The following is a 27,328-nucleotide window of genomic DNA, read 5'->3' as shown; positions in this document are numbered from 1 at the left end:
AGCAGTACAGCTTTTGTAAAGTAAACAAAAGGAAGGAAACAAAAGTGAAATTGGAGGCACACACGAGCACTTTCTTGAGTCGAGACATTAAACAGAGATCAAACCTGTTTACAATCATATCACATATTAACGTTGTATATAACTCTTGCACAGACTTTATGACTAACATGCACCTTATTCACCCCTGGAGGAGGGGGGGTTGGCTGGGGGAGGGCGGGTTTCAGCCTGTGTTTGGCTTGAAATCAGGACATTGCATCCCGGCACTCATAAATAAACCAATTTGAAGACTATATTAAAGCAAATACATTGAAGATTATTAAATCCTTCAGTACGGACGTGGAGAAGAGTTCCCTTTACACAGTCCTCTTATGCTAAATCGTTTGCATTGGGATTGATTTAAATAAATAAATAAAACCCATTAACTTTTCATTTCTGCAAAAACACTGATCTTGCATCAAAACTGCTTCTTAAATGTCCATTTAGTATCATGGTTTGTATATACAGTGGGGAGAACAAGTATTTGATACACTGCCGATTTTGCAGGTTTTCCCACTTACAAAGCACGTAGAGGTCTGTAATTTTTATCATAGGTACACTTCAACTGTGAAAGACGGAATCTAAAACAAAAATCCTGAAAATCACATTGTATGATTTTTAAGTAATTAATTTGCATTTTATTGCATGAAATAAGTATTTGATCACCTACCAACCAGTAAGAATTCCGGCTCTCACAGACCTGTTAGTTTTGTCTTTAAGAAGCCCTCCTATTCTCCACTCATTACCTGTATTAACTGCACCTGTTTGAACTCGTTATCTGCATAAAAGACACCTGTCCACACTCAATCAATCAGACTCCAACCTCTCCACAATGGGCAAGACCAGAGAGCTGTCTAAGGACATCAGGGACAAAGTTGTAGACTTGCACAAGGCTGGGATGGGCTACAGGACAATAGGCAAGCAGCTTGGTGAGAAGGCAACAACTGTTGGCGCAATTATTAGAAAATGGAAGAAGTTCAAGATGACAGTCAATCTCCCTCGGTCAGGGGCTCCATGCAAGATCTCACTACAGGTTTACAAACAATCTCCCTCGGTCTGGGGCTCCATGCAAGATCTCACCTCGTGGAGCCTCAATGATCATGAGAAAGGTGAGGGATCAGCCCAGAACTACACGGCAGGACCTGGTCAATGACCTGAAGAGAGCTGGGACCACAGTATCAAAGAAAACCATAAGTAACACACGACGCCGTCATGGATTAAAATCCTGCAGCGCACGCAAGGTCCCTCTGCTCAAGCCAGCGCATGTCCAGGCCCGTCTGAAGTTTGCCAATGACCATCGGGATGATCCAGAGGAGGAATGGGAGAAGGTCATGTGGTCTGATGAGACCAAAATAGAGCCTTTTGGTTTAAACTCCACTCGCCGTGTTTGGAGGACGAAGAAGGATCAGTACAACCCCAAGAACACCATCCCAACCGTGAAGCATGGAGGTGGAAACATCATTCTTTGGGGATGCTTTTCTGCAAAGGGGACAGGACGACTGCACCGTATTGAGGGGAGGATGGATGGGGCCATGTATCGCGAGATCTTGGCCAACAATCTCCTTCCCTCAATAAGAGCATTGAAGATGGGGCGTGGCTGGGTCTTCCAGCATGACAACGACCCGAAACACACAGCCAGGGCAACTAAGGAGTGGCTCCGTAAGAAGCATCTCAAGGTCCTGGAGTGGCCTAGCCAGTCTCCAGACCTGAACCCAATAGAAAATCGTTGGAGGGAGCTGAAAGTCCGTGTTGCGCAGCGACAGCCCCGAAACCTGAAGGATCTGGTGAAGATCTGTATGGAGGAGTGGGCCAAAATCCCTGCTGCAGTGTGTGCAAACCTGGTTAAGAACTACAGGAAACGTCTGATCTCTGTAATTGCAAACAAAGGTTTCTGTACCAAATATTAAGTTCTGCTTTTCTGATGTATCAAATACTTATTTCATGCAATAAAATGCAAATTAATTACTTAAAAATCATACAATGTGATTTTCAGGATTTTTGTTTTAGATTCCGTCTTTCACAGTTGTAGTGTACCTATGATACAAATTACAGACCTCTACGTGCTTTGTAAGTGGGAAAACCTGCAAAATCGGCAGTGTATCAAATACTTGTTCTCCCCACTGTATATACACATCATGTATGTACATATATATTTTTTGTTGCACGATCTCAGCTCCATAGTGGAGCAGCCACATATACATGGACATACAGACGAACATACACGGCAATCCAAGACCGTTGTTGAGACAAATGCCAACTGAGCTTGGGGTAAGACAAGTGCTGTCACTTCCCAAGGTACTCTTGGTAGCAGTTTTTTTTTTGTTTTTTTTTGTATACTGAATCGAGGCATCGATTGGTGCCACCATCCAAAGTGACATCATAACAATGGTGCCACCTTTCTCACACTTGGAGGAGTATTTCCTGAGGAGGAATTTCCTCCTCCCCAAGGATGGCAACTTATGAGGATTGTCCAAGCTCTTATCCTTTTAGATGATTTATGGCAAGCAAGAAAGCAGCATGTTCCATTTATAAAGTCTTTGGTATGACTTGGCCGCGGTTCGAACCGTGACCTCGCAGACTCAGAGCGGATGCTCTCACCATTACATGACCAAGTCTGGTTAACTTCAAACTAAAAACAAAAAAATAAAAGTTTTATTCAGTTTTAAGCAATAAAATGCCACATTTAAACAAAACATCCTACACAATCCAAATTCAGCATTCATGTTTATTATATTTATGGCACAGGAACTAAACTAAACAAATTGTCATCTTTTCGATGCAGAATAAAATGAGCTGCTAATCACCCAACCATTTAACCCCAAATTGTACAAAAGAGGAAAGTCTTGGAGGGCTTTTAACCTTGTGGTATTGTCAAGCAAGTTAGAACCCAGTCAAGTCCGTGCAGTGTGAAAACAAAAAGCAAACTTGGAAAATGAGTCTTTTCAAATGCCATTAAGGAACAAAACCAGAATATTCATAAACAATATAATATAAGATTTTCATTTCTTCTTCGGTCCCAAATGCAGCGGTAGTCCAATATCCTTCCCTCGCAGTTTGATTTCTGTCACGGGTAGAGCGTTTGGTTAGCAAAGGAGACCAGGAACCATCCTCAAGCCCGAATCCCCCAATGAGCGTGGACAAGCACAAAGACACCAGGAGAAAGAGAAGAAAAAAAAACAAAACAAATAAAGGGCACACAAAACTCACCGAGCACACGCTCAATCTTGCCCAGGACCACATTGTTGGGGATGGCTCGGCCGGCCTCATAATCTGTAACAATCTGTGGTTTTTCACTGATTCTCTAAGTGAGGGGGAAAAAGGGGAGGAAAAAGACGAACCTCAATAAGAACTTGTGCGGTCCTTGGGGTTGATAAATTATAAACCTGCTGATAAATTCTCAACAAAGGCCAACGCCCATCACCTGCTGCAATGCGACAATAAGCTCAATGAAAAAATCAGTTGGCTCAATCAAACAAGGAGTACACTCCAAAGACCATGAGCAATAGATAGCTTTCCAAACAAAGCAAAGAGATCACATGGCTGCATACATACAAAAAAAACATCTATATAATATTCTTCGTAGGTGATTCTGTCTGTGTGGGGGGGCTTCAAAAACAAATCACCACCATTTTGTTTTCTCACATAGCTTTGAGGCCTCTTTTGTTTGGCCTGCAGTGTCTTGCTCTCTCTCACAGTTTTATTTCAACTTGAATTCGATATCTCGTTTCATTTTTCACAGTCGCTAACATGGCGAATCGCTAACATGGCGATTCACACCAGGGCTCTGTAAGCCCTGAGAAAAAACGGGAAGAAAATTCAATGAAATTTACCGTTTATAGAACAAAATGCATTTTCAAAGGCCTGTAACATAATGTCCATTGAGACTCCATCACGGCTTTTTCTCGACTCTAATTCACCATCTGATTTCATTTTTCATAGTCGCTAAGATGGTTTAAGACTCGGTTGCAAAAAGCAGGAAGAAAATTCAATGAAAGTTCCCGTTTAGAGTTGAAACTGTCGTACCTTGTGTTTGAAGGTCAGCTTGAATCTGTTTGGCAGTTGATATAACAAAATGCATTTTAAATGAGAAGGCCTGTAACATAAAGGCCATTCATTGAGACTCCCTCATGGCTTTATCTCGACTCTAATTCATCATCACAGTCACTGGGATAGTTCAAGTCTCAGTTTCAGCTAAAGTTGAGAACATCGGTCAAATGTATTCCAAGAGCTGTTTTGAATGTGTCTGGTCGGATGAGATGTGGGCATGGGAAAGGAGAGAGGGGAAGGAGAGAGAGGAAGGAGAGGAGAGAACGTTCCCAGGACTTCGTCATTTATATTATTACTTGGTAAAAGTACAGCGACTGAATACTGAAGTTCGGGATCGAACCGAAGTCCAATTATATTTTTCCATATCCCTGGGGTGTATATACATCGTTTGTTTGAAGCGAGTCAACTCTTTTCCAACTATGGAATTAAACAATACAGTACTTCAAAAATGTATATAATAATGTAAACTAACTATGGAATACCATAATTATTAATAACGTTTGGTTTTAATCTGATATGATGATAATGATATCTGAAAAAAATGATAGGCCTATCGGGTTGCAGGTCTTCGATCTGTGGGAAGGCAAATCCTTCCAACATGTTCATGTCCCTCGGGCGACGAGGCTTGCTTCGAGCTCTCCACGGCATCGACGTTTGAGTGTTTTCCCATTCGTGTCTTTGTCGGGTTTCCGCTGGTTGTTTTGTTGTGTGTGTGTTGTTGTGTGTTTCTGTTTAGTTTTGGTTTTGTGGTTGTTGCGGATTTGTGTGTGATTGGTCGTTTTTTTATTCGCGTATCGTGCGCGGCCTGGTCTTTCCGGGCTCCCTTCCCCCCGTCGGTGTTTTGTGAGTGCAAGTTATTTCCTTCATAGTATTTGCTTGTTTCTTTGATTTTCTTTTCTCCCCCCTGCCTCTCGCGGGCATCTTACCCTTTGTCCGGCGTTTTTAAAAACAGGACAAACGGATAGACAAAGAATTCTATATTGATTCTTTCTCTCCTCCCGGACACGTGCTTGTTCGCTCTCCTCCTCGTCTCGACTTGTGCCCCGCCCCCTATATCTCGTTTTTCTTCCGCCTCTGCTCCTTCTTTCTCAAATCCACGTTCTCGCTTGGAGACTTTTCCCAGATTGTTTTTCATGGTTTTCATGGTTCTGTTTGGATATTGTTGGAATATGTTTAAACCGCAGGCGTGATGCTGACGCCGCCCTCCCCCCCCCCCCCCCCCTCCCCAGAATTTCCAAGTTTTAAACGTTTCCCAGTGTGTACCCTAGTCAGAATAGGTACACCGTATCCCTGCGTGTCGTAAGAGACGACTAAGAGGGTTGGCGTCAGGAAGGGCATCCGGCCATAAAAACATTGCCTCAAAAAGAGAACCATGACAATTACAACTACATATGGGCAGGGCACAGCCAGAAGTGGAGATCGGTTTCTGAGGTTTGGGACATGGAATGTCGGGACAATGACAGGGAGATCAGGAGAAGTGGTGGAAGTATTGGTCAGAAGAAGAGTGGACATATGTTGTGTGCAGGAGACGAGATGGAAGGGAAGTGGTGTGAGAATGGTGAAGGGTAAGCAGGGACAGAAATACAAGTTTGTGTGGCAAGGGTGCCCGGAGGGCGTGAATGGTGTTGGTGTCCTGTTTTCTGAGGAGTTTGTAGACAGTGTGGTGAGTGTGAATAGAGTGAGTGATAGGTTGATGATGGTGAAAATGATGATTGGAAAGCTCTTGGTGAACATCATCTCGGGATATGCTGCGCAGGTTGGTCGAAGCGATGAAGAGAAGGACAAGTTCTGGTTTGCGATAGAGAAGCTGATGGAAAACGTGAAAGATGAGGAAGTTGTTGTGGTGGGAGCAGACCTGAATGGACATGTGGGAAGGAGTATGGATGGTTTTGAGGGAGTTCATGGGGGTTACGGATATGGTGTGAGAAAGGTAGTAGGTGAAAGGATTTTGGAGTTTGCTGATGGAGCTGATTTGTTGAATTGTAATACTCAGTTCCAGAAAGAGGATAATAAGCTTGTTACATACACGTCAGGTGGGTCGACGACAACCGTTGACTACCTGATGGTGCGTAGGCGAGATAGGGGGCACCTACGGAACACAAAGATGATCCCGGGGGAGGAGGCTGTTTCACAGCACCACTTGGTTGTCTGCGACATAAGGGTGAAAGGTGCGAGGAGAGCTCGGCGGGTGAAGTACCAACCGAGAATGAAGGTGTGGAGGTTGAAAGAGGTGACAGTAAGGGAGGCATTAAAAGAGAGGCTGAGTAGGGTAGAGGATGATGTGGTTGAGCTTGAAAGTAGTTGGATGTCAATGAAAGCTCGTCTGTTGGGAGCCGTTGGTGAGGTATGTGGATGGACAAAAGGACCACCGAGGCACTCGGAAACATGGTGGTGGGATGATGAAGTTGGAAAGAGGATTGACGAGAAGAGGAAGAAGTTCAAGGAGTGGCAGAAGGCGAAGGGTACGGGAGCAGAAACAGCAGAGCATGAAAGTTATAAGGCAGCCAGGAAGGCTGCAAAGAAAGAGGTAGCAAAGGCGCAGGAGGCATGTAGGAAAATGTTCGGAGAACGCTTGGATTCGGAAGAGGATCAGAAAGCAGTATTCAGGATTGCAAAGCACATAGCGAAAGAGAGGTTCTCAGGACCGAACTCTTATTTGTCTCCCTCCTCCAAATCCTGGTGGCGTCTGGTCAAATCTGTTTCTGGTGTTTGTTCCCCTTCCATCCCCTCCCTCACCTCAAATGGCCACACGGCTGACTCCGCACGTGAAAAAGCTGAATGCCTCAACTCTGTGTTTGCCTCTAAATCTTGTGTCCCAAACCCATCCCTCTCTGTACCCACCGTACCCAGTCGTACCCAGCTGCTCCTGGACTCTGTGTCCTTTCCTCCTGACAAGGTGGAAAAGTTTCTGTCAACCCTCGACTTGGATTCTGCAACTGGACCTGACGGCATCAGCCCACGGGTCCTAAAATCCTGTTCTTCCGCTCTTTCACTCCCTCTCTCTGTTCTCTTCACCCTCTCTTTTGCTCAAGGTCATCTTCCATCTGCTTGGAAATCTGCCAACATCACCGCTTTGCACAAAGAAGGTGCAAAAACAGATCCCAGCAACTACAGACCAATCAGCCTTCTCCAAATTATCAGCAAAGTCATGGAATCCATCATTGCTTCAGATATGAAATTTTTCCTCTTCTCCAATGGCTTGATCTCTGATCATCAATTTGGTTTCAGACCTGGACATTCTACTCTGGACATGCTGCTTCTGCTTTCTCAACAATGGATGGAGGTCCTCAATGCCAAACAGGAAATTAGAGCAGTCTCCCTTCACATATCACGTGCCTTCGATACGGTCTGGCACCCCGCTCTGCTCACCAAACTCTCCTCTTTTGGTATCCATGGAAATCTCCACGCATGGCTGGCGGACTTCCTCTCTCGTCGAAGTCAACGTGTGGCCCTGAATGGGTTTCTCTCATCTCCTCTTCCTGTTCAGGCTGGAGTTCCACAAGGCAGTGTTCTGGGCCCTGTGCTTTTTCTGGTCTTCATCAATGATCTCTCTGACTCTCTTGAAAATCCTCTATCTCTTTGCTGATGACTCTACTCTCTGTCGCTCCATTCTTCATCCCTCAGATCGGCAGTCTGCTGCCTCCTCACTCTCTGCAGACCTGGACAAAATCACAGACTGGGCAAACAAGTGGAACATGTCTTTCAATCCTGACAAATCTCACACTCTTACGATGTCTCTCCGAAAAGACCGACTGGACAACCCTCCCATCCACTTTCTGAATAATCCTCTCCAAGAAGTTCTGTCACTCAAGCTTTTGGGTCTCACTATCTGCCATGATCTTTCCTGGGAAAACCACATTTCAAATCTGGCCTACAAAGCCAGTCGCCGACTGGGCATCTTCCGTCGTGCGAAGTCCTTCCTTGGCACACCTGAGCTCCTCACCACATACAAGGCTTCCATCCGCAGCTCAATGGAATACTGCTCTCCCCTCTGGGCTGGTACTCCTGCCTCACACCTAGCTCGTCTTCACGCTGTTGAAACCAAAGCATTCAGAATCATTGGAATCTCCCGCGATGAAGCTAACTCCAAGGGCCTCTCACTCACTCACCGCAGGCAGGCAGGTTGGAGGTCTTTCCATCTTCTACCGACTCCTCTCTGGCCTTGCCCCCCAGCTCTCTCTGGGCTCTGTCCTGCAAATATTCCTACAGGTCGCACAAGATCTGCCTGCAACCCTCTTATGGTCAAACGGCCAAAATCAAGACTCTCTGCTCACCTTCACTCCTTCATTCCTCTTTTCTCCCGCCTCTGGAACAAACTCCCTCACTCTCTTCAATCCCACTCCACCCTCCAGGTCTTTAAAACAGCTGTTCACCACCATCTCTTATCTTCCTCCATCCAAAACCTTGATCTTTTCTACCCCCGCTAATTTCACCCCAATTCCACTTTTTTGAAATACCAACTTCTGTCCTGGAAGTCCTTGGTGTCCTTGTGTTTTATACTTCTCCCTCCAACCCCCCCCCCCCCCCTTCCCACACCTCCTCCTCCCCAAGCCCTCTCCCGTCCACACATCTCCCTGCTCTCAAATGTTGTGTTTGTGTGCTTCCCCTTCTCTCCCCATCTTGTTTTCCGCTCCCTCTTTTTGTATATTTTGTTTGTCTAGTTGATTTGTTTGTGAAGTAAATGTTAGCTCTTTCACGAGCCTCGATTCAGTATACAAAAAAAAGGGAAAAAAGAAAGAAAAAAACGTGTGATGTGATGGGGGTGAGTTGCTTGAAGGATGAAGTGGGACAAATCATTGTCGACCCAGATGGAATTTAAGGAAGATGGAAAAGATATATGGAAATGCTGTTGAATACAGAGAATGAATGGGATGGCAACATAGAGAGTAACCCAGTTTTAGGACCGGCAGAGAAGATAACTGAGAAGGAAGTTGAGGAAGCGATAAAAGCAATGAAGAGTTGAAAAGCGGGAGGGCCGACGGGAGTTGTGGGAGATATGTTGAAGGCAGCAGGAAGTTGGGGTGTGAAGAGAATGACAGAGATCTGTAATCTGGTGGTGAAAGAAGGCCGCATTCCAGTGGTTGGGAACTGAGTACCCTCGCCCCTCTATACACGGGGAAAGGTGACCCTCTGGAGTGTGGCTCGTACCGAGCGATAAAGTTATTGGAGCATGGAATGAAGGTATTGGAAAGGGTGTTGGAGAGGAGGATAAGGAAGAAAGTGAAAATCGACGAAATGCAGTTTGGATTTATGCCAGGAAGAGGAATGACAGACACGCTTTTCATTGTGAGGCAGATGCAGGAGAAGTACATGGAGTAGAGGAAGAAGTTGTTTTTTGGGTTTGTTGATCTGGAGAAAGCATTCGATAGGGTTCCACGCAAAGTATTGACATGGGCATTGAGGAAGTTAGGAGTGGAGGAATGGTTGATCAGAGTAGTGATGGCAATGTACAAAAGAGCGCGCACAGCTGTAAGGACGAAGGACGGGAACAGTGGTGAGTTTGAGGTGAAGGTGGGAGTGCATCAGGGGTCGGTACTAAGTCCACTACTATTTGTAGCTGTGATGGAGGTGCCGGCTCAGAACGTAAAGGAGGGTTTACCGTGGGAGTTGTTGTATGCAGATGATCTGGTGTTGATTGCGGAAAGTATGGATGGACTGAAGGAAAAGATGAACAAGTGGAAGGAATGTATGGAGACAAAAGGTCTGAAGGTGAATATCGGAAAGACGAAGGTGATGGCAAGTGGTAAAGCATGTGGTGAGGTAGAAAGAACTGGGAAGTGGCCCTGTGCTGTGTGTAGGAAGGGTGTCGGAGTGAACTCCATTCAATGTACAATGTGCGCTGAGTGGGTTCATCAAAAATGTAGTGGTCTGAGAGGGTCATTTACCAGTGTGGCAGCTACATTCAAATGTAAGGTGTGCACAGAGGGAGCTGCAGATGGAGGAAATGTTGAGTTGGATCTTGGAGACGGCGTGAAGCTGGAAGGTGTGAAAACATTTTGCTACCTCGTAGACATGCTGAATGGAGAAGGTGGATCAGACTCGGCAACGGTTGCTCGAGTGAGATGTGCATGGAAGAAGTTTCGGGAACTGAGTGGCGTGCTGATGAGGAGGAGAGTGTCGTTGAAGCTGAAGGGAAAGGTGTATGCTGCATGTGTGAGAAGTGTTATGATTTATGGGAGCGAGACATGGGTAATGAACGTAGAGCAGCAACGAAGGCTGGAAAGGGTGGAAATGCGAATGGTTCGATGGATGTGCGGAGTATCGTTGAGAGAGAGGAAGACAAATGATGAATTGCGAAAGATGATGGGAATATTGCCTGTGATTGATGCTGTGAAGAGGAACAGGTTGAGATGGTTTGGTCATGTGTTGAGGAAGGATGAAAGTGACTGGTTGAGAAGAGTGATGGAAATTAATGTAGAAGGAAGTAGAGGACGGGGAAGACCGAGAAAGACTTAGCTAAAGATGGTGGAAGACGAAATGCGGGCAAGGGGGTTAACAAGGAGAGATGCAGAAAATAGGGCAAAATGGAGAAGATTGTCATGGGGACCGCAAGGCTAACCCCCCACTCTAGCAGGGAAAATGGCCTTAAAATGCATGTTGTTGTTGTTGGTTTTAATCTATTTTTACTTTGTAAAACAAAAAGTTTGATACTTTCAAGTTTAAAAATGAAGAAGAGTCAAGGCTCCATTGGCCCACGATTGGGTTTCAAGGATTGGGTTTCATGATTTCAAGGCTGAATAGTGTTCACATCCAGGATTCAAAAAAAAAACTCCATCTCGTGTGTGCATGGACATGCAATTCACAGATGTGAAACAAATCAATAAACACAGCCGGGAAATTGCTGAGATTTTTTTTCGTTCTTATTAGTCCTCTACCAGTGTACACCGAAGGGGAAGATAGGTTTGCCGTCAGTCCGTCAGTCAGTCAGAGTCTGTCAGTCCATCAGTCCGTCAGTCCGTCACGCAAAGAACAGTTTTCTGGACTTTTTTTCTCAACGCTTAATGCTAATGATTTCAAACTTGGTACATGGTTTCCTCATGATAAGTTACAGATCAAGTTCGAACTTCACGACGTTCCGAACATTTTTGACAAAGTTATGGCACTTTGAACTTTGGGAATTCTGATCATTCTGATGATCCTTAACTCGGTGCCATTTTAAGTTTTAATTTCCTTTAAAAAAGATTTTCTCTGCAATAATAGGACCGATTGAGATCAAATTTTCACCGTCGGGGGGACTCGGTTTGTATAATATTTTAAAGGTAATTTTGACGTCACAGGTCACGTAGTTCGGCCGCCATATTGTTTTTCGTGAAAACACGAAAACCCCTTTTTCTCTGCAACGGCTGAACAGATCGAAGCCAAACTTTGCAGGCACAATCGCATACCCATGACGAACAAAAAAGTCAACGAGCATGACATCATGCATCACATGGTTTCAGAGTTATGACGTTTTTAAGCATGAACCTTTAAAACTGAGCTCCTCCCTCATTTTTGATCCAATCGAGGGGAAACTTCACAGATCTGTTCAGCATGTCAGTCTACTAAAATGTCATTTTGGAATTTGCGATAGAGCACGTGGTTTGGCAGATATCGTTAATTAAACGGAAAGAAAAAAAATGGATATCTCTTGAATCGCTGGTACCTCAGACCGTGAGTTGGTAATTATATAATTCACACAATGCAATACTTGCAGGCTGCTCCACGGAGCGACCTTGCGGGCTTATCAACGAGGCGAGGCGTGACACACATATGTCTCAGCATACCTCAGATCCAGTTTGAAAACCAGCATCAACCGTGCATAAATTTGCATATTCGATCATTTATGACAAAGTTATGGCACTTTGAACTTTGGTAGGGGACATGTCTTGCAGCGCAATACTCAGAATGCTTGTTTTATAAGCTATGTGCACATACACTTCAAAGAAGTTTATTTGAAATCTTTAATAGAGCCTTTGATTGATGCTGTGAAGAGGAACAGGTTGAGATGGTTTGGTCATGTGTTGAGGAAGGATGAAAGTGGCTGGTTGAGAAGAGTGATGGAAATGAATGTAGAAGGAAGTAGAGGACAGGGAAGACCGAGAAAGACTTGGCTAAAGATGGTGGAAGAAGAAATGCGGGCAAGGGGGTTAACAAGGAGAGATGCAGAAAATATGGCAAAATGGAGAAGATTGTCATGGGGACCGCAAGGCGAACCCCCGCTCTAGCAGGGAAAATTGCCTTAAAATGCATGTTGTGTTGTTGTTGTATTTGAAATTTAATTATAAAAATGTTATTTTGTATGCTGTAACGAAAAGAGTAACTTTGGTATTCGCGGGACAGAAAGGTGTTTGGCAATGTTCTTATACATCCCAAAATACTTTTTCCCAGGGACATTTCCATTTGAGCTGTATTCTTTATATAGTCGGAATGTTTCATTCTTTAGACATAGTCACAATAAAAAGTTACAATTAGGTACTCCGCATGTGGGGAGAGGGGTGGAGCTTTGTTCTCCAAAGGCTGGTGCCGAACCTGCAGATGAGGTTGAGGTGGTCATGTTGGAACAGATTGAATCTGGTCCGGTAATTACGATTACAATCGCTGCGGAAGTGGCCCATTCGTCACATGTTGCGCACGTTGTTTTGTTCGGTTGTTTGTGCGAGTTGCTCTCGATGTCAGAAAATGCTCCATATGCGTTGCATGTATCCGAGCTGTCTTTACCTCAAAGTTGCGTAATGTGGGGCATGTGGGTGGTCATTCCTGTTTCTTTATGTCAGCGCTGTCTCAATGAGTTGCATGAGGGTCATTTGTAACTGCCATTTTCAAAATGAGCGAACAGAACCAGACACCAATGAATGTCGTGATCCTCTCCCCCGTGTGTGACCCACTCCCCCGTGTGTGACCCACTCCCCCGTGTGTGACCCACTCCCCCGTGTGTGACCCACTCCCCGGTGCAGTGTGCGTGATGTGGGAGGGATGGGGGCAGGGAGGGAGAGGATTTGAGCTCTTGAAGTCACATTTTACATGAGATGTAATTCCACATTTCAAACTGTATTTCCCATGTGCACGCACATGCATTCACATGTTATCAGAAGTAAATACATTGTGCAGATTACATCATTTGTGGATCTGATAAATTGCCAGTAACCATTTTGCAAAATTGAATGTGCAGCATCGAAATGAAGATATCCAAATTGAAGATGTGAAGGCCTAGTAATTGAAGAAATGAAGATGTCCATCTAAATGAGGATGGGATTCCCACGGGTGCCCCCACTAGTCGATATAATAATACACTTATTCGTCCGTCCGACTGTGTGTGTGTGTGTGTGTGTGTGTGTGTGTGTGTGTGTGTGTGTGTGTGTGTGTGTGTGTGTGTGTGTAACATTCTGTTCCACCCATTGGTTAGACAGCTAGCCTGATTGTACCCACAAGTATAACCTGATGAAAAAAGTATCATATGGCCACCAATTTGGTGATATGTGAAGCCTTGGACAAAATAACGAAGCATTAAGTTGGACAAAATAACTGCAGTCAAGCGCTTCCTATAGCCATGAATGAGCTTCCGACACCTCTCTACTGGCAGTTTGGCCCACTCTTCTTGTGCAGACTGCTCCAGTTCTCCCAGATTTGAATGGTGCCTTCTCCCAACTGCTGTTTTGAGATCTCCCCACAGGTGTTCAATGGGATTTAGATCTGGACTCATTTCTGGCCACTTCAAAACAGTCTAGCGTTTTGTCTTGAACCATTCCTGGGTGCTTTTTCCAAGTGTGTTTGGGGTAATTGTCTTGCTGCAAGACCCATGACCATCGACGGAGACCCAGCTTTCTGACACTGGGTTGGACATTGCGCTCCAAAATGCCTTGGTAATCTCCCAATTTCATGATGCCATGCACACATTCAAGGCACCCGGTGCCAGAGGCAGCACAGCAAACCCAAAACATCACTGAACCTCCTCCATGTTTGACTGTAGGGAAGGTGTTCTTTTCTTTGAAAACTTCATTTTGTTTTCTGTGAACATAGAGATGATGTGCTTCACGAAAAAGCTCTAAGTTGGTCTCATCTGTCCACAGGACATTCTCCCAGAAGGATTTTGGTTTGTTCAGGTGTGTCTTGGCAAACTCCAGTCGGCCTTTCTTCTGCCTCTGTCTTAGCTGTGGGGTCCTCCTGGGTCTCCGACCATAGAACCCCCTTTCATTAAGTTGGCGATGGATGGTGCGAGTTGAAACTGTCGTACCTTGTGTTTGAAGGTCAGCTTGAATCTGTTTGGCAGTTGATAGAGGTGCTTTTTCCACCATTCAAACAATCTTTCGCTGAAATGTTCGATCAGGTTTTCTTTTGTGGCCACGTCCAGGGAGGTTGGCTACAGTGCCATGGGCCTTAAACTTCCTGATAACATTGCGTACGGTGGACACAGGAACATCAAGGTCTATGGAGATGGACCTGTAGCCTTGAGATGGTCCATGCATGGCTACAATCTTGTGTCTGACCTCCTCAGACAATTCTCTGGTTGACTCTCAGACTGTGAGAAACAAGATTCAGTGGGCTTTCATGTGTCTTTCACTGAGGAGAGGCTTCAGTCTGGCCACTCTGCCATAAAGCCCTGATCGATGGAGTGTTGCAGTGATGGTTGTCCTTCTGGAAGTTTCTCCCACCTCCACACAGAATCTCTGGAGCTCAGCCAGAGTGACCATCGGGTTCTTGGTCACCTCTATTACCAAAGCCCTTCTCCCCCGATTGCTCAGTTTGGTGGGGCGGCCAGCTCTAGGAAGAGTCCTGATTGTTCCAAACTTCTTCCATTTAAGAATTATGGAAGCCACTGTGCTCTTGGGAACCTTCAATGCAGCAGAAATTTTTTTGCAGGCTTCCCCAGATCTGTGCCTCGACACAATCCTGTCTCTGAGCTCTGCAGGCATTTCCCTTCGACCTCATGGCTTGGTTTTTGCTCTGATATGCATTGTGAGCTGTGAGACCTTATATAGACAGGTGTGTGCCTTTCCAAATTATGTCCAATCAATTGAATTTACCACAGGTGGACTCCAATCAAGGTGTGGAAACATCTCAAAGATGATCAAGAGAAATGGGAGGCACCTGAGCTAAATTTCAAGTGTCATAGCAAAGGGTCTGAATACTTATGTAAAAGTGATATTTCAGTTTTTTATTTTTAATAAATTTGCAAAACTTTTTAAAATCCTGTTTTCTCTTTGTCATGATGGGGTACTGAGTGTAGATTGATGAGGGAAAAAATGAATATAAACGATTTCAGCATAAGGCTGCAACATAACAAAATGTGAAAAAAGTGAAGGGGTCTGAATACTTTCTGAATGCACTGTATGCACACTCACCTATATGTCTAGCCAAGCCAATCCTGGCCCAACTATAAACTGTCATCCTGGTGTTTCACAAGCAGGGAGATTCATCAATGCTTGTGACGTCCCTCTGGTGGACGTTAAACGGGCGTTCCATCTGGCGACATTAGTTGGTGGACGTTAAAGATCCGACTGTGTCCTTCACCAAGAGTAGGCGAGCTATCAACAGCACCATAAATAAATTACAAATTCCTGCCCCAACCTACAGAGTGCATTGCATCAGCACCACAGCCTCAACCTCAGTCAATTATGCTCCCACACAGCTTCATGCTGCAGTTATTATGAAGCTCTAAATACATTGATTATTATCATAGGATTGGGGCTGCTTGTGCCAAAGAGCCTGCTTAAGTGCAGTGTCGAGATCGGGCCACCAATTGCAATGCCCTTAACACGTACAACGGCTTTAAGGGGTCTCCATGCACTGCCCATCATCACCTGCACAGGTTGATCGAAGATGACATACCGTGGCGAGGTCCTTTTGATTGAGTCCCTTTTCTTGACGGCCTTTTTGGATGAGTTTCCCGACCTCCATTGGGACGCGGATGTGATGGAGCTCCTCCGTTTCACGGTCTAGCTTTGCGGTGTTACGACTCAGCACATGCTGTTTGTTCTGTCCAGCTGACCCTGTGTGGAGTGAGGTGAGGACACAGATTTGGCTTTGCAAACCGTTGCACAAGTATGCGAGGAGAGCTACACCATGCATGCACACAGCAATCTCGATATAATACATCTTACGATAATTCACCAAATGTCTGTCCGTCTGTTCGAAGGTACCGCAAAAACGGCTCAACTGATCAAACGATACTTTGTGTGGGTAATCCTGGGATCTCCAGGAGTAAAATAGGCTATTTAGTTTTTCCAATTTCAGCTTTGGTCTCCAGTATTCTCAGGTTTGGACAAAACATTCGCATTCACATAACGTTCATTGTGACGATGGATTTGTTCACGTTGGTGTTTCACGTGACGGTGTGAACGTAATTTCGTCATGTTTTTCGTTTCGTAATCCTTTAATGAACGTTTAATGCCCTTCGATGTCCGGGGTCGCACGCGCGCTGCACTGGACGGGCCAGCGTGTACCTTGCCCTTCGCCGTCAGGCTCGGGTAAACCGCTGAGCCCCATCCGTGATGGGGACTGGGGCTTGAAACAGTGTCCTTCATTAAAAGTATAATAAACGCTGTCTCCATCGATCTTGCCAAGGCCGTAACAGCCGTAACGTTTAATCTCTACATGACAAAATTCCACATAGCTATTTGGGTGGTGAATATGCGAACAGATCGCTGTCTCCTTCGATCTTGCCAAGGCCGTAACAGCTATCGGCTCAAAATCCTTTTAACTGTTGATTTGGTACAGTTACACGTATCGGGAATTTGGTACACGTATCGGGAGTACATACGACATAGCGATTGTGAACACGATTATTGATCATGATTCACGATCGCGATCATCACGATCACAGTGTATCGATCACGATTTGAAACACGATGGAATAATATTTACCGATATGAACAGTGGTGTGGCTTTTATTGAAATTTTAAAGATACTGTTTAGATTTTGATGATTTGCGTGTGATATGATTCAACGGATGTTTATATTGTTGCGGATTTGAGAATCCTGCATGTTGATAATTATTGTAAATATCACCCTCTGTAAATAGTAATTGTTTGTAAATATCACCCTCCATTAATTGTAAAGGTCAACGGTCGTCCCTTTAGCTAGTCCATGTACAAGCACGTAGCCAATCATAGAACCTCTCTATAGTTATTTCTTTATTATGTGTATTAGTTAAGGCTATGTTTTCCACTAGTTGACATTGCATTGCACCAAATGAAATAAGGTAGAATCCCCTTTCAATTGCCACCAAAACGCATTTGCCGGCAGCGTTCGCTGCCCTTTGGCTGGGGCTAGGTCGAATCGCCCCAAAACCTCCATTACGCACGTGGTCAAGCCTCGGAGAAGAAGAGGGAGGAGCTACATTATGGGCGTGGCCCGCACCTCGTCATCAAGGGTGGAGCCCCGAACGACCAACCACAAATCAGTGGGTATGGCTTGGTAGGGCGTGTCATATAACCCACGGCGCGACGCCCCCACCTCAGATGATTGAGGGAGGGAGATGATTGAGGGAGGGAGATGATTGAGGGGGAGAGATTCGTAAGGGGCCAGACGAGAGAGGGAGGACGAATTGCAAGTTCTGTTGAGGTCGAGTGGAGCGAGCAGGGGCGAGCGGCAGAAAGAGGGCCACGGGGATTGCCCGGCCGAGAATTGCCTATGAAACATACCAACTTTCCCCTGCTATATAATTGTCCGGTCGCGTCCAACGACACGCGGAGCTGTTTGCCGGGTTTTCGCCTCAACCCCAAAAGCGTGGATCGGAGCGCGCGCTTGGAGCCGGACCTCGACGCCTACCATCTGCCTGGCCCTTTCTCTGCCTTCCCATGCCATCGATCCCTGGCATCCATCTACCCCCATTCGTGTAGGTAGACTCCTGTCAAGAGTCTGACTGTCGTCTGTCTGTCTGTGTTGTCTGGGGAATAAGTTAAGCCTGCATAGATAAGCTAGAATTGCACTGTCTTCTTCTCCTGTAATTATTTTCGTATCTTTCCTTCTCCCTTGGTTTCTTTGATTGTGTACATAATTAGTTAATAAATATCTGTTATTTCCTACCTTTGCCTTCTTCTTCTTCCTCATCGGATCGTCCTTCTTTTCCATCATTGAACACCTGTGGCACGATTTGGCCAACCGCATATGAATCGGGTTTAGTCCCTTGATAAACGGCTCGCGCCGCAGTCCTCTTCGCTCGGCGTAATCCATTAACGCTGCGGCTCGGGCAGAAGTTATTCCCTCGTTCCCGGCTGGCAGCAGTAATTAGGTAAGTTGCGAACCCCGAGGCCTACGGACCCTACCTACCGTCGGTCCGGTAAGGACGTTGTAACTTCGAGGACCACGTCGGTCAGTTACAGACAAGGGGAAGAATCCCCCTTTGATAAGGGGAAGAGGGGCCGACGTTGAGATCTGTAACAATATGAATCATTTAAAATATAAAAAAACCCTTCAATTTCTGATATTTTGCCTTTTCATTTGGGCTTCCCAATTGAAGCCCTGCCCATAGGGCGGGTACCGTTGCTAGTATTTTATAATGAAAGACTGAAACAAAATGCAGACAAAGAAATGGAACACAGGGCAAGGCAACTGATACTTACACTTTTTTGTTGTCTCTACATCTTGTCCTTTTCTTTGTGCAGCAGCAACTGCCTGAAAAAAGAAAGAAAGAAGTCATCTCATGCTTGGCATCCGGATATTTTTTTTGGCAAATGAAGCAGCAGCTGGGCCCGACAAATTTACTGAAATTTCAGATGCATGTAATCTTACATCATCCCCACTTTAAAATGCATGATACAAGTTTAGCATACCTCAGTACGATACAAAATATGGATATGGGTCAAGTGTGATAAGCAAAAATTTACATACAAGGGTAATTCAACATTGACGATTTTTATCCCACCTCTTGTCTCCATTGACATTAGTCATAAATATTTTATACCTCATGTCCACTGGCCATTTTGGGTTCAGTTCAGGTACACACGTCAGTGCTGATAATGTTCCGCATATTCTTGTTCTATGTCATATTGACCAATAGATAAATAATCTCCCTCCCTCCAGTCATGTTCCGGGAGCTCAGTTGCAATTGGCACTCGAGTGGCCTTTTTGATCAAAAAGTGAGGTCCTCTGGTTCCAACCTGGCACATACCTTGTCAACTTTTAAGTGAGAATGAATGATTGCTTCCACACTTTCACCACTGACAATAGTTGCTTCTGGAATCAAGCAAGCTGACTGAAGGACAGCAAAGGACAAACCACACAAAGCAGAAAAAAAATAAGGAAAATTAAAAAATATATAAAATCTCGGCTTGGAGAAATGCAAGGTGATAGAGGGTAAAAAGGTAATACACTGACGGTAGGAGTAAGAGTTGGACAAATCAAGCAAAGGAATGAATGAACAGGAAAAGAGAAAGAGGGGTGAGGAAACAGTAACCTGTAAATAAAAGGGTTGAGTTAAGTATAGTTAACAGGGGAAGAAAAGACAATGGGTAAGAACGGGGATGACATGAGATGGTGGTTCACCGTCTGATTGAAGCCTGGGACGGCAGAGTGGAATTGAACCTTCTCTGGAAGGCAGTTCCACAAACAGGAGAGGGATGGGGAGGAAGTGCCCGTCGCAAACCCCACGCTTGCTACCGAAAGCCAAGCTGAAAGATGGCAAAAAGTGCCATGAGGAATGATCCAATATCAAATTTTGATTCAAAAAAATCTTCCATTTTGACCCCTGTGATCCTAAGTCCCAACCCCAGTGGGACTGGGGGTCAAATTCCCCCAAAAAATGTTGCATATTTCAAAAATGTTTTTTTTTTTCAATGGTGAAGAAACACTTTAAAAATTCTCGTATCTGGGTCCAGAACCAGATCTTCACCAAAATCTAATCATTTCGTCCTTGTCACACACCCAACCACTCCACTAAATTTCATCTGAATCCGTCCTCAACATTTTGAGATACCTGCTCACAAACAGATGGCAAACAGGGGTGAAAACATAACCTCCATCCACCTTCGATGGCACAGGTAACTATAAACTTTCATTTTTAAAATGTTTTAAAAACGTGCCCATAATTGCATTTTTCAGTATTTGAACTTTTGACCTCACCCCAGGACCCAAAAGGATGGTGCCAAAATGATACTGCTCTCACACCTTCTTGCTATGTGGTGATCATCACTATAAAGTTTGGCGAATGTCTCCACAACCGTTTAGGAGATAGTGTGATACACAAACCATTCCCACTCGGCTTTTTCAAAAAGCGTGGGAATAATCTATATAATAATACCGTGAGGACTCGACTTTGTTATCCCTTTTTCGCCACACCCAGTGACCCGATGCCCACGGCACTAATGGATTTACGATCTACGAACCGCGCTCTTTGTTTATCACGTACAGCCAGACTCGAAAAATCTGAATTAGTCGACTTTGGGGTCCAAAAGCATCCGATTAACGGCCGATACGATGCCATCTTTCGACGCCATCGTATTGGCGTCTGCTGGGCGAAGGCGATGCAAGCCGTCCGCTGATTGGACAGTCGAGTGGTGTCATTAAATAATGGGCCGTGCTTACTGCTTACTGATATTGATCTGAAACTTGCAAATGGGCATGTATTGCAAAGCAATTTTCCTTCTTATATTGTCCAAGTCTAAAATACACACGCACACACACACATAAATCAGCTGATTGTCAAATCTGCATTCCCTACAACCAGTGATTACAGGTTTAAAAAATGATTTTTTGACGTATTGACTTAACGATGTAAATAGGAAAGCATTAATTTAATTATTTCCTTTTTATTCTGTAAAAGCGGCCTCGACGGTATAGTGTGCGATTGCCCAAAGCAGGTTCTTATTTTGACAATCGTTAGTCGTACAATAAATACTTACGGAATATTAAATGAAAAAAAATGTTTCTTTCTTGAATATTTTAAAGCATTTTGTTTTTCATTCCACATGGTGTGTTTCTTCCCTCCCTCTGTGGACAACCAAGTGCCGGCTTCCGGTGGTCGTATAATCCTCTGTAGCAGTCGGGTTTTATGAGCCAATGATTATGGTGCGGCGCATGTCGAGTCACAGCAGGATTTTATGAAACGCCATTTGAAGTTGTGAAAAAGGTCAGAGTACCTGCTAACATGTCAAGCTACAGCAGGGCGGCGCAGGTCAGTTATAGTTAATCAACGGATCAATGAGAATGTCCTTTACTGTACGTACTGTACTTTACCACATCGGTTAGAAACGCTGCCGCAGGAGATCTCCGATGGTCTTTACTTTAGCTTCTGTTTTGGATTCGGTTCCCGTCTCCTGATACCTCGCAGGTGTGACGTCGCATCAGAGGACGTTAAGCCAGCTGTCTCATCTGATTGGACAGTCGAAGGCGACAGCAAGCCGTCCACTGAGTGGACAATCCAGAGCATGCATTTGTGCCGGTGTCGGCGATCGTTGTTCATATATGCACTCTTCATTCTCATCTTTCTTCCCAACTCTTACTCGGACAAGCAAATCCCCTATGCCATCCATAATGGTACACTCCATCCATACACCACATCCTCCCTTCCGTGGATGTTCCACGGGTTTCGGCTAGTCTATATAATAATAGCGTAAGGACTCGACTTTGTTATCCCTTTTACGCCGCACCCAGTGACCCGATGCCCACGGCACTAATGGATTTACGATCTACGAACCGCGCTCTTTGTTTATCGTGTACAGCCATACTCGAAAAATCTGAATTAGCCTACGTTGGGGCCCAAAAGCATCCGATTAAGGGTGTAGTACTGGTGAACTTTCCAATATGCCTCTTTTTTAAAAAACTATGTTTTTACGGTTTAGATTCATACGTATTGTATAAACTCATTCAGTATTTCCTTTAAAATATCTAATGTTATCTTTACACGCAATTTACAAGAAATATAATATTTTGCATGAAATTTGTTATAACTTTAATTTGCATCATTCTTTTGGGCTGAAATTTGGACAGGATATTCAGAATATCACTTCCTTTAAAATGATGAAGGCTTTTGTTTATAGGAGTAGCCATTGTGGATTTATTGAAGGACAACCAAGTTTTATCTGGTAATTGGCATAATTAGCTAATTAGTGAACATTTGACATAATTTCACAAAATCCTCTCATCAGGTAGTGGAGTAACACATGTATAATACATGTACCAAGTTTTGTGTGAAAAGAATGATAGGTGACAGAGAAGATAGAAGTAGAAATGTGTTCTTTGTTTTTCCTTGTTTTTTTATTGACGGTCTAATTTATGCAAATTATATGCATGTAATATGACAAAGAAGCGTTGAAACTGGTCTGAGTTAAAGCCAAGATTATATCTTTCAAGAAAAACTGAAAATTAGATATTAACTCGACTTTGTTTTTGTGTAAAGGCCTCTCAAAGGTACCTATGTAGTTTTCTCAATTTTTCACCAGTACTACACCCTTAACTGCCGATACGACGCCATCTTACGACGCCATCGTATTGGCGTCTGCTGGGCGAAGGCGAAGCGAGCCGTCCGCTGATTGGACAGTCGAGTGGTGTGAACATGGGTGGTGTGAACCAAATGGTCTTTTTATTCCCTTGAACATTTTAAATTAGGATATATAAGGAAACGTCTTTATTGTCATTTTAATAAAGTTAAATGGAGTGACGTTGCGATACTCGGGGTGCGTTGCATAAATCCTCGTAACTCAGAGAGGTGTAGCAGGTGGCGAGACGTAAGGAAGCTTAAAGATAACGAGCTGAAACAGACGAACGATATGTCAATCCCTTTCTACACCGAACGGCAATAAAAGTATGAGAGCGGGAAGGCATGGCCTGAGTACTTCGAGCAGAGAGGACTGATTGGACTTAACTTAAAGAGAAAAAATTGGAGCTTAATGGAAGAATAATATCCCATGAGCGCTCCCCGATGCCATCCATAATGGTACACTCTATCCATACACCACATCCTCCCTTCCGTGGATGTTCCACGGGTTTCGGCTAGTCTATATAATAATAGCGTAAGGCCTCGACTTTGTTATCCCTTTTACGCCGCACCCAGTGACCCGATGCCCACGGCACTAATGGATTTACGATCTACGAACCGCGCTCTTTGTTTATCACGTACAGCTATACTCGAAAAATCTGAATTAGCCGACGTTGGGGCCCAAAAGCATCCGATTAACTGCCGATACGACGCCATCGTATTGGCGTCTGCTGGGCGAAGGCGAAGCAAGCCGACCGCTGATTGGACAGGCGAAAGGCGAAACACTGGTAGGCATAGATGACCCACTAAATATGTCAATTAACTTATGGGTTGAACAAACTTGTGAAAGCACCATGCAGAGATTATTCCTACAATGTTACAAATAAATTGGGTGAATACTTTGAGAAGTCAAAAGTATTGATCCCGGAATCGTATTGACTTTTGACCTTTAAATTGACCTACTTACTATACAGCTTTTTGATGGGATTTGCAATGCATCAGGAGGGGTCCTCAGAAGTTCTACAAAGTTTGGTGAAAATATGACTTAGTTTCAGCATCACAGGTGATGAAGGTTGAGGCCAAATTTCATCAAAATCGAGTCTGCAGTTTCAGAGAAGAAAGCAAATAACTACATCTATTTTGGGGAGGGTGGGTCAATACATGGATCCACTTTGACCCCTATAGACCATGATTTTTACGGCGCAGCCCATCGGGCAGAGCCGTCTGTAACAGTGTTTGTCCGTCTGTTTGTATGTATGTATGTCCCCTCAAACGTATATCAATCAAAGCTGAGAATCTGGTCACATGACAGGGTGATGTGATTACGTCTGATGTCATTACGTCCGTACAGCGGCTGACTCCACACACCGCCATGTTGATTTTATGTGCCGTTCATGCCAAACATATCGTCGAACCTGTCATATATCACAATCGCCATGCCATACCTTTAGGTTTTTCATTCAGTGTGAAACACAAACAAACCGATTGTTAAAATGACCATTATATATCGAAAGCATTGGCGTTACGTCTCTTCCAACAATACGGTACGGTACGTATAGGCCTTAGGCTTCATACCTCACCTTCGGACCGCTTCGGACAAATTAAGCCCAGGTTTCTTAATACAGTAGTGTATCGTTTCAGTCGTATCATTTTCGTAATAATAATAATCATAATAATATAGTAAATATAACCGTAACACTTTAATCCCAATGTCGTGAATGGAAGGTTAATGGATTGAAGCGGTGTTCGGTTCATGATCAATGGTGAGTGGTGTTCGGCACTAATATTAACAAGCGTTACGCCTAGGTCCCCCGTCGGTGAAGTGATGTGTGTTGACAAAGTGGAAGACGCAGAAAACATGCTATGATATGATATTTCGCTCACAAGGTTCAGACATACATGGAGGCGGCCATCTTGGATTTTGACATGGCGACCCAATTTTCAATGGCGTTCTTCCTTATGCCTAGATACACCCACACACCAAATTAGAAGTTGGTACTTCGCTTATTTTTCAAGATATTCCGCTCACAAGGTTCAGACATACATGGCGGTGGCCATCTTGGATTTTGACGTGGCGACCCAATTTTCAATAGCCTTCTTCCTTGTGCCTCGATACACCCAAACACCAGATTAGAAGTTGGTACTTTGCTTATTTTTCAAGATATTGCACTCACAAAGTTCAGACATATATATGGTGGCGGCCATCTTGGATTTTGACGTGGCGACCCAATTTACAAAAGCGTTCTTCCTTATGCCGAGATACACCCACACACCAGATTAGAAGTTGGTTCTTCGCTTATTTTTCAAGATATTCATCTCACAAGGTTCAGACATACATGGCGGCGGCCATCTTGGATTTTGACGTGGCGACCCAATTTTCAATAGCCTTCTTGCTTGTGCCTAGATACACCCACACACCAGATTAGAAGTTGGTACTTCGCTTATTTTTCAAGATATTTCGCTCACAAGGTTCAGACATATATATGGTGGCGGCCATCTTGGATTTTGACGTGGCGACCCAATTTTCAATAGCGTTCTTCCTTATGCCGAGATACACCCACACACCAGATTAGAAGTTGGTACTTCGCTTATTTTTCGAGATATTTCGCTCACAAGGTTCAGACATACATGGCGGTGGCCATCTTGGATTTTGACGTGGCGACCCAATTTTAAACAGCGTCCTTCCTTGTGCCTAGGTACAGCCACACACCAGATTAGAAGTTGGTACTTCACTTATTTTTCAAGATATTCATCTCACAAGGTTCAGATACACATGGCATCAGACATACATGGTGGCGGCCATCTTGGATTTTGACGTGGGTTGCACCCACACACCAAATTTGAATGCGGTCCTTCGATTACGCACGCACGCACGCCCGCACGCAAACACGCACGCCCGCACGGACGGACGGACACACGGACGGAGGGGAAAGCCATAGTCCCCCTTTCGCTATGCTGTGCGACGGGGGACAATAACCGAGGAAGTAAGGAATTAGCCTTGGTTATTTGATAGTAATATCATTTTCGAAATCATGATAACGTAACGTTAATATTATAGTAAATCAAATCATCACACCAATCCCTTCATAGTGACTGCTAATGTCATGGAAGTTGTTTTTTTGTCTTTTTTGGATTCAAGATCGAGGCTCGTGAAAGAGCTAACATTAATCACACAAAAAGTCAAACCGACACAAACTGACACGTAAAACACAAAATAAGGGGAGCGGTAGACAAGATGGGGAGAGAGGGGGAAGGACACAAACACAACATTTGAGAGCAGGGACATCGGGAGAACTGTGGGAGGAAGAGGGCTTGGGGGGAGGTGGGAGAGGTATAAAACATATGGACACTGCAAGGACTTCCAGGAAATAGGTTGGAATTTCGAAAAAAGTATCAGGGGTGAATTAGCGGGGGTAGAAAAGATCAAGGTTTTGGATGGGGGAAGATAAGAGATGGTGGTGAACAGCTGTTTTAAAGACCTGGAGGGAGGAGTGGGATTGAAGGGAGTGGGGGAGTTTGTTCCAGAGGCGGGAGAAAAGGGGAATGAAAGAGTGAAGGTGAGCAGAGAGCCTAGATTTTGGCAGTTTAACCATAAGAGGGTTGCTGGCAGATCTTGTGCGACCTGTAGGAATATTTGGGGGACAGAGCACAGAGAGAGCTGGAGCAGCAAGGCCGGAGAGGAGTCGGTAGAAGACAGAAAGACCACCAACCTGCCTGCGGTGAGTGAGTGAAAGGCCCTCGGAGTTAGCTTCATCGCAGGAGATTCCAATGATTCTGAAAGCTTTGGCTTCAACAGCGTGAAGCCGAGCTCGGTGTGAGGCAGGAGCACTGGCCCAGAGGGGGGAACAGTATTGCATTGAGCTGCGGATGAAAGCCTTGTATGTGGTGAGGAGCTCAGGTGTGCCAAGGAAGGATTTCGCACGACGGAAGATGCCCAGTCGGCGACTGGCTTTGGAGGCCAGCTTGGAAATGTGGTTTTCCCAAGAAAGATCATGGCAGATAGTGAGACCCAAAAGCTTGAGCAACAGAACTTCTTGGAGAGGATTGTTGAGAAAGTAGATGGGAGGGTTTTCCAGTCGGTCTTTTCGGAGAGACATAGTAAGAGTCAGAGTAAGAGTCATAGTAAGAGTAAAGTCTTTAAAACAGCTGTTCACCACCATCTCTTATCTTCCCCCATCCAAAACCCTGGTGTTGGGCTAGCGGCTAGGGTGCCGGCTTAGGATCCTAGGATCCTGGGTTCGAATCCCGGTCAATCGCTGAATTAACGCCAGGGGGGTTGACTCAGCCTGTCATCCTTCCGAGGTCGGCTAATTGAGTACCAGTTCACTGGTAATTCCCTGTTTGTCGTTAAAGGCGGCAAAAAGGGTTGGCGTCAGGAAGGGCATCCGGCCGTAAAACATTGCTTCAAAAAGGGGACCGAAAAACAACAACAACCACAGTTCCCGAAAAAGGCCAACCCCCGCTTGCGGGGAAAAAATGGCCTCTAAAGGTGTTTTTTGTTTTTTTTTATAGTAAGAGTGTGAGATTTGTCAGGATTGAAAGACATATTCCACTTGTTTGACCAGTCTGTGATTTTTGTCCAGGTCTGCAGAGAGTGAGGAGGCTGCAGGCTGCCGATCTGAGGGATGAGAAATGGAGCGGCAGAGAGTGGAGTCATCAGCAAAGAGATAGAGAGGATTTTCCAGAGAGTCGGAGAGATCATTGATGAAGACCAGAAAAAGGACAGGGGCCAGAACACTACCTTGGGGAACTCCAGCCAGAATAGGAAGGGGCGATGAGAGAAATCCATTCAGGGCCACACGTTCACTACGACCAGAGAGGAAGTCCGCAAGCCAAGCGTGGAGATTTCCATGG

General features: G+C 44.8%; 1 protein-coding gene across 1 annotated transcript in view; it reads right to left on the bottom strand.

The window, feature by feature from the left end:
* Positions 1–2,747: 2,747 nt before the first annotated feature.
* Positions 2,748–27,328, bottom strand: part of EDF1 (endothelial differentiation related factor 1) — a 30,620-nt gene continuing 6,039 nt past the window's right edge. The window contains exons 2-5 of the mRNA XM_068110732.2: positions 18,624–18,675; positions 15,889–16,049; positions 3,244–3,337; positions 2,748–3,097 (exon numbers count right to left, since the gene is read on the bottom strand). Coding sequence (XP_067966833.1) covers positions 3,036–3,097; positions 3,244–3,337; positions 15,889–16,049; positions 18,624–18,675 — 369 coding nt within the window. The 3' untranslated portion in view covers positions 2,748–3,035. The remainder of the gene's footprint in view (positions 3,098–3,243; positions 3,338–15,888; positions 16,050–18,623; positions 18,676–27,328) is intronic.

This window comes from Myxine glutinosa, chromosome 3 (assembly GCF_964187855.1).
Source record: "Myxine glutinosa chromosome 3, kmMyxGlut1.1, whole genome shotgun sequence".
NCBI lineage: Eukaryota > Metazoa > Chordata > Myxini > Myxiniformes > Myxinidae > Myxine > Myxine glutinosa.
This window is presented reverse-complemented; position numbering and strand designations above follow the sequence as displayed.